At 51.8% G+C, this 13922-nt stretch overlaps 1 protein-coding gene across 1 annotated transcript; it reads left to right on the top strand.

Annotated features, from left to right (window-relative positions):
- The first annotated feature begins 2302 nt into the window (after positions 1–2302).
- Positions 2303–13566, top strand: PLA2G2C (phospholipase A2 group IIC). The gene is made up of 4 exons (XM_068537505.1): positions 2303–2445; positions 4253–4356; positions 13338–13360; positions 13522–13566. Exons 1-4 carry the CDS (start codon positions 2303–2305, stop codon positions 13564–13566), a joined length of 315 nt encoding a protein of 104 aa, XP_068393606.1.
- Positions 13567–13922: the final 356 nt, after the last annotated feature.

Here is a 13922-nt window from a genome sequence, read left to right as displayed (position 1 = left end):
AGAAAGAAATTAAAAAAAAAAAAAAACTTGCACTTTTCAAACAATTGAACCCTTCTCATCTTTATATTTAGGTCTACATAACCGAGGGATTATCATATTTAGAGATAATTAGGTTTGAAAAAGGTCTCTTTGCTCCGAGCCCTCCAGTGAGGGCTTTTGAAGGCCTGCACTGTGCTTGGGGTTTCACATCCACGTGGCCTCCCTCATTTTGGTTATTTCCTCCCCGAACAGGAGTTCAGCTGGCAGAGCCCTCGAAAGCAGAGGAAAGTGTGATCCTGGTGCCTTGGACCCCCTGGTCTCGGCAGGAATGAAGGTCTTCGGTGTTCTCGTGGTCTTCGTCTCCTGCCGTAAGTAGGAATGGCTGAGTGAGCTCAAAGGCGCTGCCCTGTCTGTGTGTCTGTGTCCGGGGTGGCCTCTCCTCAGGTAGCATCAGGTGAGGGGAAGTCAGGTGTCACTCAAAGGGGAATCGGGAGTGGAACGGCCCCCACCAAAGTCCTCCTGCTTCTGTTTCTTCTACAAAATGGGTTGTTCTTGGTGTTGGGATCTCACAGAACGTCTAGAAAATCAAAGGTTGCTAACCATTTGCTGAGAAAGAGGGCATTTGACTATTGTTTCACCACACACACACCATTCAGGAGTCTTTTTTTCATTTGGATGCTAGTTGCCTTTATTTAAAGTCTTGTGGATTCCAGAACAAAAATGCAGACATATATCTAGCTAATTTAGGAATGATTAATTCTCATCAGAAAGCCATTCTTATGGTGACCTATGGAATAATTAGTAATTATAAGTCATTGCTACCAGGAGATCCGATTACATATCTCTGCAAAGTGAAAGAGAACTTACTAGGAAACCCTGTTGGGTTTGTTGGAAAACTCTTTGACTCTTTGGTTTGATTAGATGAGCAGAGATTTGCTCAAATCCATTTTTCTATCTGTTTCAGCTGTGAAGCAATCGCTTTGGGCTTCCTAAGTCAAAATGTCAAAAATGGGGTTCCCTTTTCCCTTAGTCAGTGGTGGAATTTACAGTTTTCAAGATCATGATGTTAGAGGCAGGGGACCCATGTGCAGGAAGAGCCACTGCTGCGGCCCCCATCGTGTACCCCAAGAGCAGTGCCTGAGTGTGGTCCTGCCCTCTCTCCAGGGGCTGCTCCGGCCCCAGAGACCACCCCCAGGCTTTGGCCCCCTCTGCAATGCTCTGTGATAACAAGGCATCCAAAATCACAGTATGAGATGGGAAGGCTCCTGGGAAAATTTCCCCAAACCTCCTGTCTTTGGTTTTCTTCTTCAAGTTCATGTTTTTATTTTATTTTTATTGTAAAATTAATATCTGCTTATAATTAAAAAGAAAAATACACAGAGTAACAAGAGTATAGAATATGGAGTAACAAGATAAAGCCCCTTCTCATCCTTCCCAGACCCTGCTCCTTTTCCTACACTCAGACGTAAGCACTCCTCAGAGTTTGATATACATCCTTCTAGGCCTTTATATACATACATTTCATACATTTCAATAGAAAAGTAATAAATGCTTTTTGTAAAAAAAAATATATGTATATATATCAGACAGCAGAAAAGTATTTAAGATAAATGTTGCCTGTTGTTTTTCTCCACCTACTTCCTCAGTCTCATTGCCTAGTGATATTGCTAAAAGTAGTATGTTTTCAAGACATCATTTAGCTATTATCTCCCTGTCTGTGGGCATGTGGGTAGTCTCCAATTTTTTGATATCACAAATAATGCTGCAGCAAACATCCCTGTATATACATATGTATATACATATGTATATATATATATATATAAAATTTTCCCCCCTCACTTTCCTAAGCATTTTGTAGAAGGAAAAATTGCTAGGTCCATGTGTATTTGCCATTAAAAAAATGGATTGACGACAACTTTTTCTGCCTCTTAAGTATTTTGTTTCTCCTGTGAGGTTGTAAATGCCTGATGGTATTTGCAAGGACTGACATTTCTGGCTTTGAACCTTTCTCATTAATGTTTAACATCAGATCTGAGAGTGTTTCTGCCCAGGATGGTGGTCTTCTACTTTGGGGAGAAGACTGTAGTTGATAGTATTGTCCTGAATGTCATGGAAACTGGGTTCTCATCCTGGGCTAGCGAGACACTAGCTGTGTGACGCGGTAGACATGACCCTATCTTGTCCCCATTAAAGGGGCTGATGCCCAGGCACCACATTTAGGGGTCTCCTGATATCTGAATGCTAAGCGCTCTGGCTAGGGGACCTGAAAGCAGCATCTTTCTCATCACATCTTCTCTTCTTCTTTATTTTCTCCTTGGCAGTGATGGCCCCCACCCATGGCAGCTTCTGGCAGTTTCAAAGGATGGTCAAACACATCACAGGGCGGAGCGCCTTTTTCTCAAATTATGGATACGGCTGCTACTGCGGGCTTGGGGGCATAGGGACCCCTGTGGATGACACTGACAGGTGAGTGCAGAGGCTCTGAGGCCTCCTGTCGGTTGATTTGCATTGAAATCCGGGCTTGAAGAGAGAGAGGGTGTTAGGACCCTTGCATTGCAAGGAAACCAATTCAGGTGAGCCTGAGGGTAAGAAAACAACTGAATGGGAGTGGGAGGGTGGTCTTGAGGAACCCAAGGCTGGGGCTGGCTTCCTGTGGCCTATGCAGCTATACAGGGCCCGCATGAGGTTCACTACTCTGTCACCTTCTGGAAATGCTTGACAATGTTTGAATAAGGGGCCCCTCGTTTTCATGTTGCACCAGACTTTGCAGATTATGTGGTCAGCCCTGCCCAGAGCTCTAGAATGTTCAGCTCTCAGTCCTCATGATAAACGTGGTCTTCTCTCAGGCCTCCAGTTTTTAGGATTACAGATGCAGCAAGACTAACCAGCTGTCTCCCAGTCCTAATTCCATTTTCCAGGAAAGAGAATCCAAGTGGCCCAGTTTGGAAAAGTCCATCTGGGTGAGGACACATGGCACAAACTTGGCTGCCAGGCCTACTTCTAAGGATGGGCATGGGGGAGGGTGAATTCCCAGAAAAGGTGGAGGTTGGTGTTAATCTGGGGAGGGAACAGGGAGGTAGGAAACAGGATGGTTTGTGTGTCCTTTTATTTGAAGAAATGAGAAGCAAAATATTCCTGGTCACTTTCACCGTAGTGTGGATAAATATATCCCCATAGTAGGGCCTGAATATCACCCCTGGAGCTTGATTCCTCTGGGTTGGGCTCATGAGACCATGGAATGTTCCAGCTGGAAGGACCCCAGAGCCCTTGAGGGGGCCTGACACTGATGAAATGCCCATCACATCCTGAGCCCTGGGATTGGTGGTTTGCATGCAGGGCCTGGTCTAAAGCTCCCAGCACATGGCCGAGGCCGTGCCACCATCCCCATTCTACAGGTGACAACGGTGAGGGACCCACCAAGCAAAACAACAGAGCCCAAAGACACACAGCCCTTGAGTGGCAGGGTCAAGATTTGAACCAGAATTTGCCTGTTTCAAAGTCCGGGCCCTTTGACACTCTGTGCCTCCCCTTCCGAGTCCCGTGGCTGATGAGAATTTTAACACTATTAGCCAATGATGACCAACGGCAAAGAGCCCACGTGTGGATGGGGATGGTGAGTGAGGAAGACAGAGCGTCCAGCCCAGGACATCGGCCGGAAGCTGATCCTTTTCATGTCTTAGAATCCAGCCCCAGATCTCTGTGTTCCTGCCACTCAGACATGGTGGAAGAGGTGGGCCGAGGCCGTCCCCCAGCTGTTTTCTCTCCTCCAGTGCTCTCCCCTCCCGGCACGCCCACCCCTCCCCTGGCCAACCCTGAGCCTCAAGAGAGCAAAGACTGAAGGATTATGCCTGATGTGCTGACCCTTGTCTGCTCAGAGCCTCTCCCAGGGCTGGGCACATATTCAGTGCTCAGTCAAAAGTCATTAAATGAATGAATAAATTATGGGCACCTAGATTTGAGTCCTGACTCTATCATCTTCCAGCCGTATGATTTTGGGAAATTCACCTCTGGATCTCATTTCCTCTCCTATAAAATGGGGTCAAGGACTGCACGTCCTAGGGTTACTGTGCGGAGCTCATGAGTCAGCAGTAGGTAGAGGAGGGCTCGTTTTGTGATTTTAATATCATCAGGAAGTTACCTCCCTGCCTTCCGCACCTTCTCACTCGGGGGGTGGGGGGGTGGGGGTGGGGGGAGGAGGCATGTGAATCCTTTCCAGCCAGTTCCCCAGGGCCACCCTCAGGAAAGCTCTCATCTCCCTCCATCTAGCCCCCAGGTGCTGCCTGGCCCATGACTGCTGCTACGAGAAACTGAAGCGGCTCAGCTGCCAGCCCGTGTTGAACGGCTACCAGTTCCACGTGGCCAACGGGACCGTGATCTGTGAGTTGCCTTCTCTGTAGGGAATGTCTTTGAAACTGGGCCTTTCCTTAAGGTCAGCTTTGTGGACCCAGAGAACTTTGGGGAAATGAGATTTTTTTTCCAAGTGCTTTGGGATGGAGAGCTGTAATTCCGAGAATCAGAGCTTCCGGAGAGTCCTGGCCCGGTCCCTCCCTGGTCCCCGTTCGCAGCTGTGCCCCCAGCTCCCTCCAGAGGCGGGGTGCAGGGCACAGCACCCCCGCCCCCGCCCGGGGGTCTTGCATGTGCTCGATAAATAGTTGCTGACTCGGGAGTACAGTGAATTCTGCAGCTTCGCCTGGCAGCTGCTGCTGTTGAGAAGCTTCTTCCCGATGTCTGTCATGTGTTAACAAAGCAGCTCAGCTGTCGTTCAGCTGAACAAATATTTGTGAAGGGTGATTTCGTGCCAAGCACTGGGATAAGTGCGGGGGGTGGGGAGAGGGGGGACACCAAAGTCAATAGGAGGGGGACGGGGAAGGGAACCCACATGTCATGGAGGCCATTCAAGGAAGAGGGCCAAGGACAGGGTGGGCGAGTACTGAGTGTCCAGCGTGTGGGGAGGGGCCCCTGATCTCCCAGAGCACATGCTGGGGCTGCTGGGTGTGTAGGGCAAGTTGGATCTAAAGAACAAGCCCATTTGCAGGTGCTGGGCCACGGCCTTGTCGTGAACGCCATTCATTTCAGCGGAACCGGTGGTTTGAATGCCCCTTCGAATGTGTGACTCGCCTTCCGCTTGGCCTTGGGGAGTTGCGTGAACCGCTGTCCTCCCCTTGTGTGTTTATTCAGAGCTGTGAGTGTGTCTTGGAGATTGCCTGTCTTCTCCCGAGGCCAGGGGACCACCTCCCTTCCACTCATCTCCCAGAGCCCCCAGCCAGGGCTCCGGCTTAGGACACACTGAGCGTTAGGATGGTGCAGTCTCCCTGGTCCCAGTGGTGAAACATGGCTCAAGGCCCTGCAGACAGGAGACCAGCTTCAGCGGAGTCTGCTTCTCGGCCCCCCCAAGAACACCACCGATGGGGAGGGAACCCCCTTTTTCTTATGAGAGCTCAAGGAGACTTCCTGTGTTGGAGCTCTCTGGCTGTGACCATCCTCAGGCCTAAAGCAAGGCGTCCCCTCTGTGAGGCCCCCAAGGCCATGTCCAGGAGATGGGGAGGGATCAGGGTCTAGTGGAGGGGTGGGGGAGGGGGTGACTGGAGGAGGTTGTCCCCAAAGGATTGTTTGCTTCGGCACATGATGCCCTCTGGAGGCCAGGGACCAAGTTTCTGACCTCTCCTCCCACCCCTCTTGGCTCCACATGGTGGAAGGCAGGGGCCAAGCTTGACGGTCGGTTGGTGGCGGAGAGGCACACAGAAAAGCTGCCCCTGACTCTTCTCAGCCCAGCTCATGGTCTCACTTTCACATGGTTTCTTCTCACCTCTTTTTGCCTCGATCTTAACATCTGTCATGTTAAGTGTTACTTTAGAATGGTTGAAAAGCATCACTTTGAGAGAAAATATGCTCTAAGAGCTCTCTCCTCTGATGCCCCTGTAAATCGCAGGGACCAAGGAAGGAGGGAAACGGTGTTCTGAGGAGGGAAGTGGAATTTCAGTCAGTGCAAAGGACCTTCCCGCCCTGTGGTCTCAGGCCCAGGCCAAGCCTCTGCCCATGCTCCTGTGTCACGGGAGCCAGCCCGGGCTCTCTGCACCTGGAACAGCTCCCTTATCAACCCTCTTCACCCTCCCAGGTGGGGACTAGAGCTGCAGCCCAGGACCCCAGGAAATGGAGGAGAGTGACCTGGGGGCAGAGGCTGGAGCCCCAGGAGGTGGCACAGGAAGCGTTCTCTGCTTGGCACATCAGGCTGGGGGGCGGTGAGAGGTGCAGGCAGGGGCCGGGCCCTGCTTTCTGCAGATGCTGGCGCCTGCCAAGCAACAGAAGCCAGTTGCTCCCGAAGCTTGACCAGGGCTCCCAGAGTCCAACACCTTGCTTAGGGAGTTAGCATGGAGAGATGCTGCCCTATCCTCACCAGGCCATCAGCATCCCCTCCTCGGCTGACCCGGCTAGTGAGGACCAGGCTGATCCCCCTGTTGTCCCTGCCCCCACCTTGCCAAACCCCTATTCCAGGAACAGGGCTGGGGGCTGGGTCATCTGGCATCTAGTCCTGAGTCTGCTTCCACTGTGTGCTGAGACCCCAAGTGAACCCCACACACATCCATTCACTCGCCCAGTATCAACTGAGCACCCATTGGGTGCCCATCCAGGGCCAGTGCTGTGCCAGGGCCAGGGGCACAGAACAAGGCAGCCAGCCCCAGGCCCTGCTGTCCTGGCCTTCTCCAGAGCTGAAAGTGCCCTTGGAGACCATCCAAACCAAACCCTCATTGTAGCAATGGGGAGACTGAGACCCAGAGATGGGGAAGGGTTTGATCCAAGGTAACAGGCAAGATTAAAACTCATACGTCTTGAGACTTTCCAGTGCTCTGGAACACACTGCTGGCCTGAGTTTTCTAGGCCTCAGTTTCTCCATCCATAAAATAGGTGCACTAACAACAGCTACAGTTCATGAGCATCTGACAGATGCTTTACACTCAGCACTGTGAATCCGTGAGAAACCTTTGAGGTGGGCATTATTCTCCCCATTATCAAGGAGGACCCCAAGGCTCAGAGAGGTTAAGTGAGATGGCCAAGGCCACACAGCCAGGGAAAGAAGAGTTGGGATTCAGGCCCAGGTCATCTGACCCCCGCTGGTGCTCCTGCCTCCCACCACCCTCCCCAGTGGCATGGGGCCGCTGGGAGGGCGAGGGGGCTCCTCTTGACTGGGGGCTCACACAAATGCAAGTCTTATTATCTACAACAGGCATGTCAGAATGTTCAGCCCTGGCCCAAGGGGCAAAGAAGAACAGAAGGAGCTTGCCCCTCTGCAAGGCCCCAGATCTTTCTGTTCTAGCTCTATGTACCCTGCTAAGAGGCCCAGAGACAGCACACGCTTTGGAGTCAGGCAGAGCTAGGCCTGCATCCCAGCTTCACCTTTTCTACCTGGATAATTGCACAACCCCCCTGGGCCTTAGCCTCCTCATCTGTAAAATGGAGATACTAATCAGAACTTCATAAGGTCACTAAAGGACTGACTAAAGTAACCCAGCTCAGAGCAGGTGCTTAGTTGGTTAATGCCCCTCCTTTTAGAAGTTGAGATTTCTTTCGTTTATTCTCAGTTTCCTTTTCCCCTTTACTTTGTGGGAAAGCACTGGGAGTTTTCTTTAGTACTGTTGAGAGATTTCTTGGAAGCATCTCCTCTGCATTTGCCTCCCCTTGAGCTAATGTTATTAACCCCTTATAGGATAAAAGCTCGCCCCCTTTACCCCCGGTTATACTGCAATTCAAGGAGCTGCCTTGCAAGGGTTAACCACCTCCCCAGCCTTCAAGTTCTGAAATCCCGCACCCAAGCCTGGTCTCAGGTTGCCTAGCAACCAGTGGCTGCTCCGGGATGCAGTTGGTGTGAGCAGGGAAGGGAAAGGAGAAAAACAACTTGGTCTGCCCATGTCTCTAAATGTCACTGGGAGCTCAGTGCAGAGAAAGGCCTGGAACCCAAGCCCTGGGGCCAATTTGCCGAGTGGCAAAGGCTCCCCTCAGGTAACTGGGCAGGTCATTAGCCCTCTGTTGAGTGGGCTTACGTAAGTACTTGGCATTCGCAAGGGATTTTAAGATCTGCCAGTGGTGACGCCCCCTCCACCCACACATGAATGCATCTGTAGTGCAGCGGGGAGCCCGGCCGTGGGCAGCAGAGCCCAGGTTCCAGCCAGAGGTACCACTATCACCTCCATCTCTGAGCCTGTGACTTCTCCCTCTGCCGAAGGGGGAGGGTGAAGCAGGTAACCATTGGAATTTGTAGTTTGCAAAGATCTTTCTCCTTTGCTACTGAGTTTCCTCCTCACAACACCTCCGCTCGCTGACACATCACCCATTTCCTCTCCTAGCATCTGTCTCAACCTGACATCATCTCATTTTCTTGTTTACTTATTTGTTTATTTATGCATTGATTCTCCCCTCAACTGGAATGTGAATTCCAGGAGAGCAGGGAGCACTTGTTGGGGGCGGCGCTTATCCTCATAAGGCCACAGAGGATGCCCAGAGCTATGCAGTGTGGGGTCCGCTCGCTCAGACCTGTACTTCCGCACCTCCTAGCCAAAGGGCAGGCACGGGTTAGGAACTCAATACCTGTTTGTTTGATGAGTGAGTGAATGAAAAAAATTCATGAAATAGTCAATGCAAGCACCCGTACCCTCATTTGAAAGCCGAGGAACAACTTGCCTGCCATGCTAGAACATGCAGGCGGCAGATCTGGACCGAGAAACCGACTCCCTGTTTCTTGGGACGGGGGCTTCATTCACTGCCCCGCAGGCCGTGTAAGCCCAGCCAGTATGGCAGTAGCAAACTGGGATGGAGCGTTTATAGCATGTTTGGGGCTGAAGATCTGCAATGAAAAGACAAACTCCTTGCCTGTGTGCAGGGAGAGAGACAGCCCATAAAATATTCAGAAAGAAAGATACACTTAGGTAGTGACAAGTGCTATGAAGCATCTAAAATAAGGCCACAAGCTAAAGGATGAGGATGGCAGTGGGCGGAAGGGCGGGGGCTGTGGGTGCGCAGGGAGGATGGCTACTTTATGTGGCTGTAGAAGGCCTCTCTAAGGAGGTGGCATTTAGCTAGTGGGGAAGGAGACGAGGGGCTGGGGGGTGGGCGTCCCACCAGGAATGAGTCCGGTGGGGCCTGGCCATGGGGTGAGGGGCTCACCATCTCCTTCGGTCGCAGGGGGAAGCATTAAAGCAGGAAGTGATCTGCTCAGATTTTGCTTTAGAAAGATCACTCTGGGGCTTCCCTGGTGGCGCAGTGGTTGAGAATCTGCCTGCCAATGCAGGGGACATGGGTTCAAGCCTTGGTCTGGGAAGATCCCACATGCCGCGGAGCAACTAGGACCGTGAGCCACAACTACTGAGCCTGCGCGTCTGGAGCCTGTGCTCCACAACAAGAGAGGCCGCGGTAGTGAGAGGCCCATGCACGGCAATGAAGAGTGGCCCCCGCTTGCCAAAACTAGAGAAAGCCCTCGCACAGAAATGAAGACCCAACACAGCCAAAAATAAATAAATAAATAAATAAATAAATAAATTATTTTTAAAAAATGAAACTTTAAAAAAAAAATCACTCTGGCCCCTGTACAGAGAAGTTGGGGAGCAGGGGAAGAAACGGGGAGCCACTAGTGGGGTGTTTCAGTAGCACTGGGGAGAAGCGATCATTGCACAGATCGATAGCTGGGGAGAAGTGTCAGACGCTGCGTGTGTTTGGGAGGTAGATTGACGGGACCTGCTGATGGATTAGATGTGGGGTTTGAAGGTAAGGGAGGCTGACGCTGAGGTTCATGGTCTGAGCAGCCACGCATGGTGGTGCATCTACGAGCTTGTGCCGATGGGGGAGAGCAGACTCTGCAGACACAGCAAGAGCCTGGCATGAGCCATGTTGGGTTTGACATGCATATCAGACACCCAAGAGGGAGTCACGTGAACACAAGCCTGTTGGCATCTAGAGCTCAAAGGAGATGTCTAGGCTGCGGTGAGAACTGGAGAGTTGGCAGTGCTCGGAGGTATTTAGAGCCCTGAGCTTTAAAACAAGAGCTCCCAAGGAGGGGGTTTAGAGGCCAGGTCAGAGGCCGGGCACAGACAGGTAGCAGCCTGGCAGGCAGTCTGGGTTAGCCCAGGCAGGAATGTAGACCTTCTTGCTTTGTCTCATTGGTGGAGGTATATTTCATGGAATGAGAAAGCATATCCTAAAGCCGTCAGTTCCATTCTTCATTCCTCAGTTTCCCCATCAGCAGATTGGAAGATGCAGGATCTGGGCTTAGGCTTGTTTTTAAAAGATGACTTCCAAACATGGCATTTCTTGGCCCAGGGCTGCCAAGCCCATGACTGGCCTGATGCTACAATGGCTGTGGGATGTCCACAGCAATAGACCACTGCTCCAGGTCGGTCCTGACAGGCTGCACCCTGGGCAAGCTGTTAGACGTAGAACTGAACAGGAGAGAATTATACTCCACACTTTGGAGAAGACCTGAAGACAAAGCAAGAAAGGGGGTGGTGAGAAAGGAAGAAGGAGGTTTGGTGAATTGAGATGGAAGAAAGAAGAGATGTTAAAGAAGAGGAACAGGAGACAAAGAGATAAACAGAAAGGGAGAAGGATGAGAAAGAGGAAAGGGTGAGAAAAGTGCCTTGCTCCCAGTTTCCAGAGAAGCAGCACCCGGGTAAGTGACAGCAACAGGTGCCAGGCCCTCTGGGAGGGAAGTGAGGTTGGATGGGGCAGGGCCCTGTGCCCAAGTAGCCCTGGGCCCCACCAAGGGCAGCAGCCAAACAACCCGGTGAGCCCCTGCAGACCATGGCGGCTGCCAGGGGAGGGCAGCAAGGGGCATTCTGGGCAGAGGTGACAGACCTGGACTTGGAGGGGACGGAGGCTCTCAGGGAGTCCCTGCGGGAGCTGGGGCCTGATGGGTCTTGAAGGATTGTCACAGATGGAGAAGGGAGAGCGCGAAGGCAAAGGTGATCCAGGCGCCAGGAACAGTGGGAGCGGCGGGAACCATCCCTGGCACATTTCCTGAGGGTGAGTGGAGAGGTACAGCTGAGGCGTAGGGTGGGTGTCAACATGTCTTGAGAAATCCAGGCTCCAGTGAGATGTGGGAGGACAGCTTCCTGCAGGAATTGTAGACTTCGGAGAGGGGGAAAGGCAAACAAACAGATGATAGCCAGCACTGGTCCAGCTTCAAAGGGCCCTTCTTTTTCCAACGTGTGAAGCTAAGGGTGCACCATCATCATAATAACAAGCATTTATAGAGGCCTCTCTGTGTTCTGAGCACGTCCAGACCACTCCATCTGTAACGACAACAGTGAAAATCCTCACGACGATCCTGTGAAGTAGACACCATTATTTATTTTTGATACTATTGCTTTTACCACCATTTTATAAATGATACTGAAACTAACTTGCCCAGGGCCAACACATCAGGGAGTCTGGCCACCTCACTTCCTCACCCCCCCAACCCTCAAAAGAGAGTGGAAATAGGGTGGAGCTATCTAGAAGGAGGCTGCCTTAGACATCCCCTACACACACACACGCACGCACGCACGCACGCATGCACACGCACACGCATATGCACCCACGCACAGAGCACTATAACTCTGACTACTAAATAAAAGATCCGGGGCTTCCCAGGTGGCGCAGTGGTTGAGAATCTGCCTGCCAGTGCAGGGGACACGGGTTCGAGCCCTGGTCTGGGAGGATCCCACATGCCGTGGAGCAACTAAGCCCGTGAGCCACAACTACTGAGCCTGCGCATCTGGAGCCTGTGCTCCGCAACGGGAGAGGCCACGATGGTGAGAGGCCCGCGCACCGCGATGAAGAGCGGCCCCCGTTCACCGCAACTGGAGAAAGCCCTCGCACAGAAACGAAGACCCAACACAGCCAAAAATAAATAAATAAATAAATAAATAAGTGAAATTCTTTAAATAAAAGACCCCCATCTAATGGTCACTTGGCCACGGTGCAGGCACTCAATCCCAAAGGCCCATTGAGGCTTCATTCACTTATTCAATGACTGTTGAGCACCTACTATGTGCCAGCATAGTATCCCAGCTGGGGATACTGGGAGGGACAGGACAGAAAAAGCCCCAGTCTCACAGAGCTTACACTTTGTTGATGAGAGACAGACACAAGCAAGTAAACAAATAAGAGAAATAAGAGATGTGAAAAGTACGGTGAATCAAACAAATGGGGATGTGAGGGAGAGTGGCTGGAGAAGCTTTAGAAGGATTTGGGCAGGGAGAGCCTCTCTGAAGAGAGGAAATTTGACCAAGACCCAAAGGTGTGATGGATCCAGCCACTTAAAAATCCCGGAGAGAAGTGTTTCAGACAAAGAGAATAGCAAGTGCAAAGGCCCTGGGACAAGACCAAACAAAACATGTGACATAAAGAGGCCATTGGTCCTGGAGCAGAGTGAAGGTGAGAGAGCGGAGGTCTGTGAGGATGGAGAGGTTGGCAGGGGCCCCATCATGGCAAGCCTGCTTTGGAGTCCATGGCAAGGACTTGGGATGTCTTCGCCCAAATAGTAGGAAACCACAACAGGGCTTTCAGCAGGAGAGTGAACCTAATTCAAGTTACATTTAAAGATGGTCTCGGACTTCCCTGGTGGCGCAGTGGTTGAGAATCCGCCTGCCAATGCAGGGGACAGGGATTCGAGCCCTGGTCCAGGAAGATCCCACATGCCAAGGAGCAACTAAGCCTGTGAGCCATAACTACTGAGCCCGCGCGCCTAGAGCCCGTGCTCCACAACAAGAGAAGCCACCGCAATGAGAAGCCCGCGCACCGCAACGAAGAGTAGCCCCCACTCGCCGCAACTAGAGAAAGCCCGTGTGCAGCAACGAAAACCCAGCGCAGCCAAAAATAAATAAAATTTTAAAAAAAATCTTAAAGACAGTCCCTGTTTATTTCCTTCCATTAGGGCGGAATTGCTGGTGATGACAGGGATTGGGATTGTGGCCAAGAAGATGGAGAGAAGAGGGCAGAGTGAAATATTCTAAACATAGAGACATCAATGGAACTTTGGGTGGATGGGCTGTGAAAGTGAAAGGGGGGCAGGAATCAAGGTTGGCTGCTAGTTTTCTGGCTTGAGTGGGAGGTGGTGCCATTTCCCAAGCCGAGAGTGTGGGTGGAGGACCAGCTCAGTGGGCGGGGGTGGGGCGGGCGGAAGGGGACACTTACATCAAGAGCTTCCTTTGGGGCGTCTTACATTGAAGATGCCTGCGACATCCAGGTGAGATGCCAGGTAAGATGTTGGAAGGAGGAGCTGAGTTCTGAAAAAATAGGTTTCGTGTCCTTGGCCTGGGTGCTCCCTGGCAGCACTAACCCAGGGCCCCTCCGTGCAGCCCACACCTGCTCCTTCTCTTGTTTCCTTCCAGGCTTCTCCTTGGGGCATGTCCAGGTGTGGTGGGGGAATGGCTTGCGGACAAAAGAAAAGAACTCCCAGTTCCTTTCCTTTCTATTTTCAACCCTTGACCCCTTGCAGCGAGCTCCCAGTTCTCCCCGACTTTAGAATCAAACCCTGAGGGTGGATGGCCCCTGTGACCCTCTGTCTCCCTTCAGTTGAATGCGCCCTTGGTGCTGGTGTCGGCTGCCTCTGTGGGCTAAGGGCCTGCGAGTGTGACACGCAATCTGCTTCGAAGAGAACCTGCCCAAACTTCAAGCAGTTCTTCTCCAGCTGGCCCCGCTGCGGCAGGCGCAAACTCCAATGCTAGTGAGGCCGCAGGTCCCTGGTCGGTCTGGTCTGGGATACTCCTTTGTCACTCGGCATCAGAGGGCTGGAGATCAACAGTGGAAAAGACAGGATCCTGGCTTTCTATGGAGGGAGACAGACCATAAACATACACATAAATAAACAGTACATTCCAATCGCAGTAAGCGCTAGGAAGCAATAAAACAAGGTGACAGGGTAGAGAGATGTCGCCTACCCCCATCCCAGGAAATTTCCAGGAGGGGAAGGGGCC

Source organism: Eschrichtius robustus, chromosome 3, assembly GCF_028021215.1.
Source record: "Eschrichtius robustus isolate mEscRob2 chromosome 3, mEscRob2.pri, whole genome shotgun sequence".
Classification (NCBI taxonomy): Eukaryota; Metazoa; Chordata; class Mammalia; order Artiodactyla; family Eschrichtiidae; genus Eschrichtius; species Eschrichtius robustus.
This window is presented reverse-complemented; position numbering and strand designations above follow the sequence as displayed.

Bases quoted from the DNA above. Each gene is read 5' to 3' on its own strand.
- PLA2G2C (XM_068537505.1), top strand. From the start codon at position 2,303: ATGGCCCCCACCCATGGCAGCTTCTGGCAGTTTCAAAGGATGGTCAAA. The intron at 2,446-4,252 runs GTGAGTGCAGAG...TCTAGCCCCCAG, and splicing joins CCTGTGGATGACACTGACAG to GTGCTGCCTGGCCCATGACT. The intron at 13,361-13,521 runs GTGTGGTGGGGG...GTCTCCCTTCAG, and splicing joins TCTCCTTGGGGCATGTCCAG to TTGAATGCGCCCTTGGTGCT.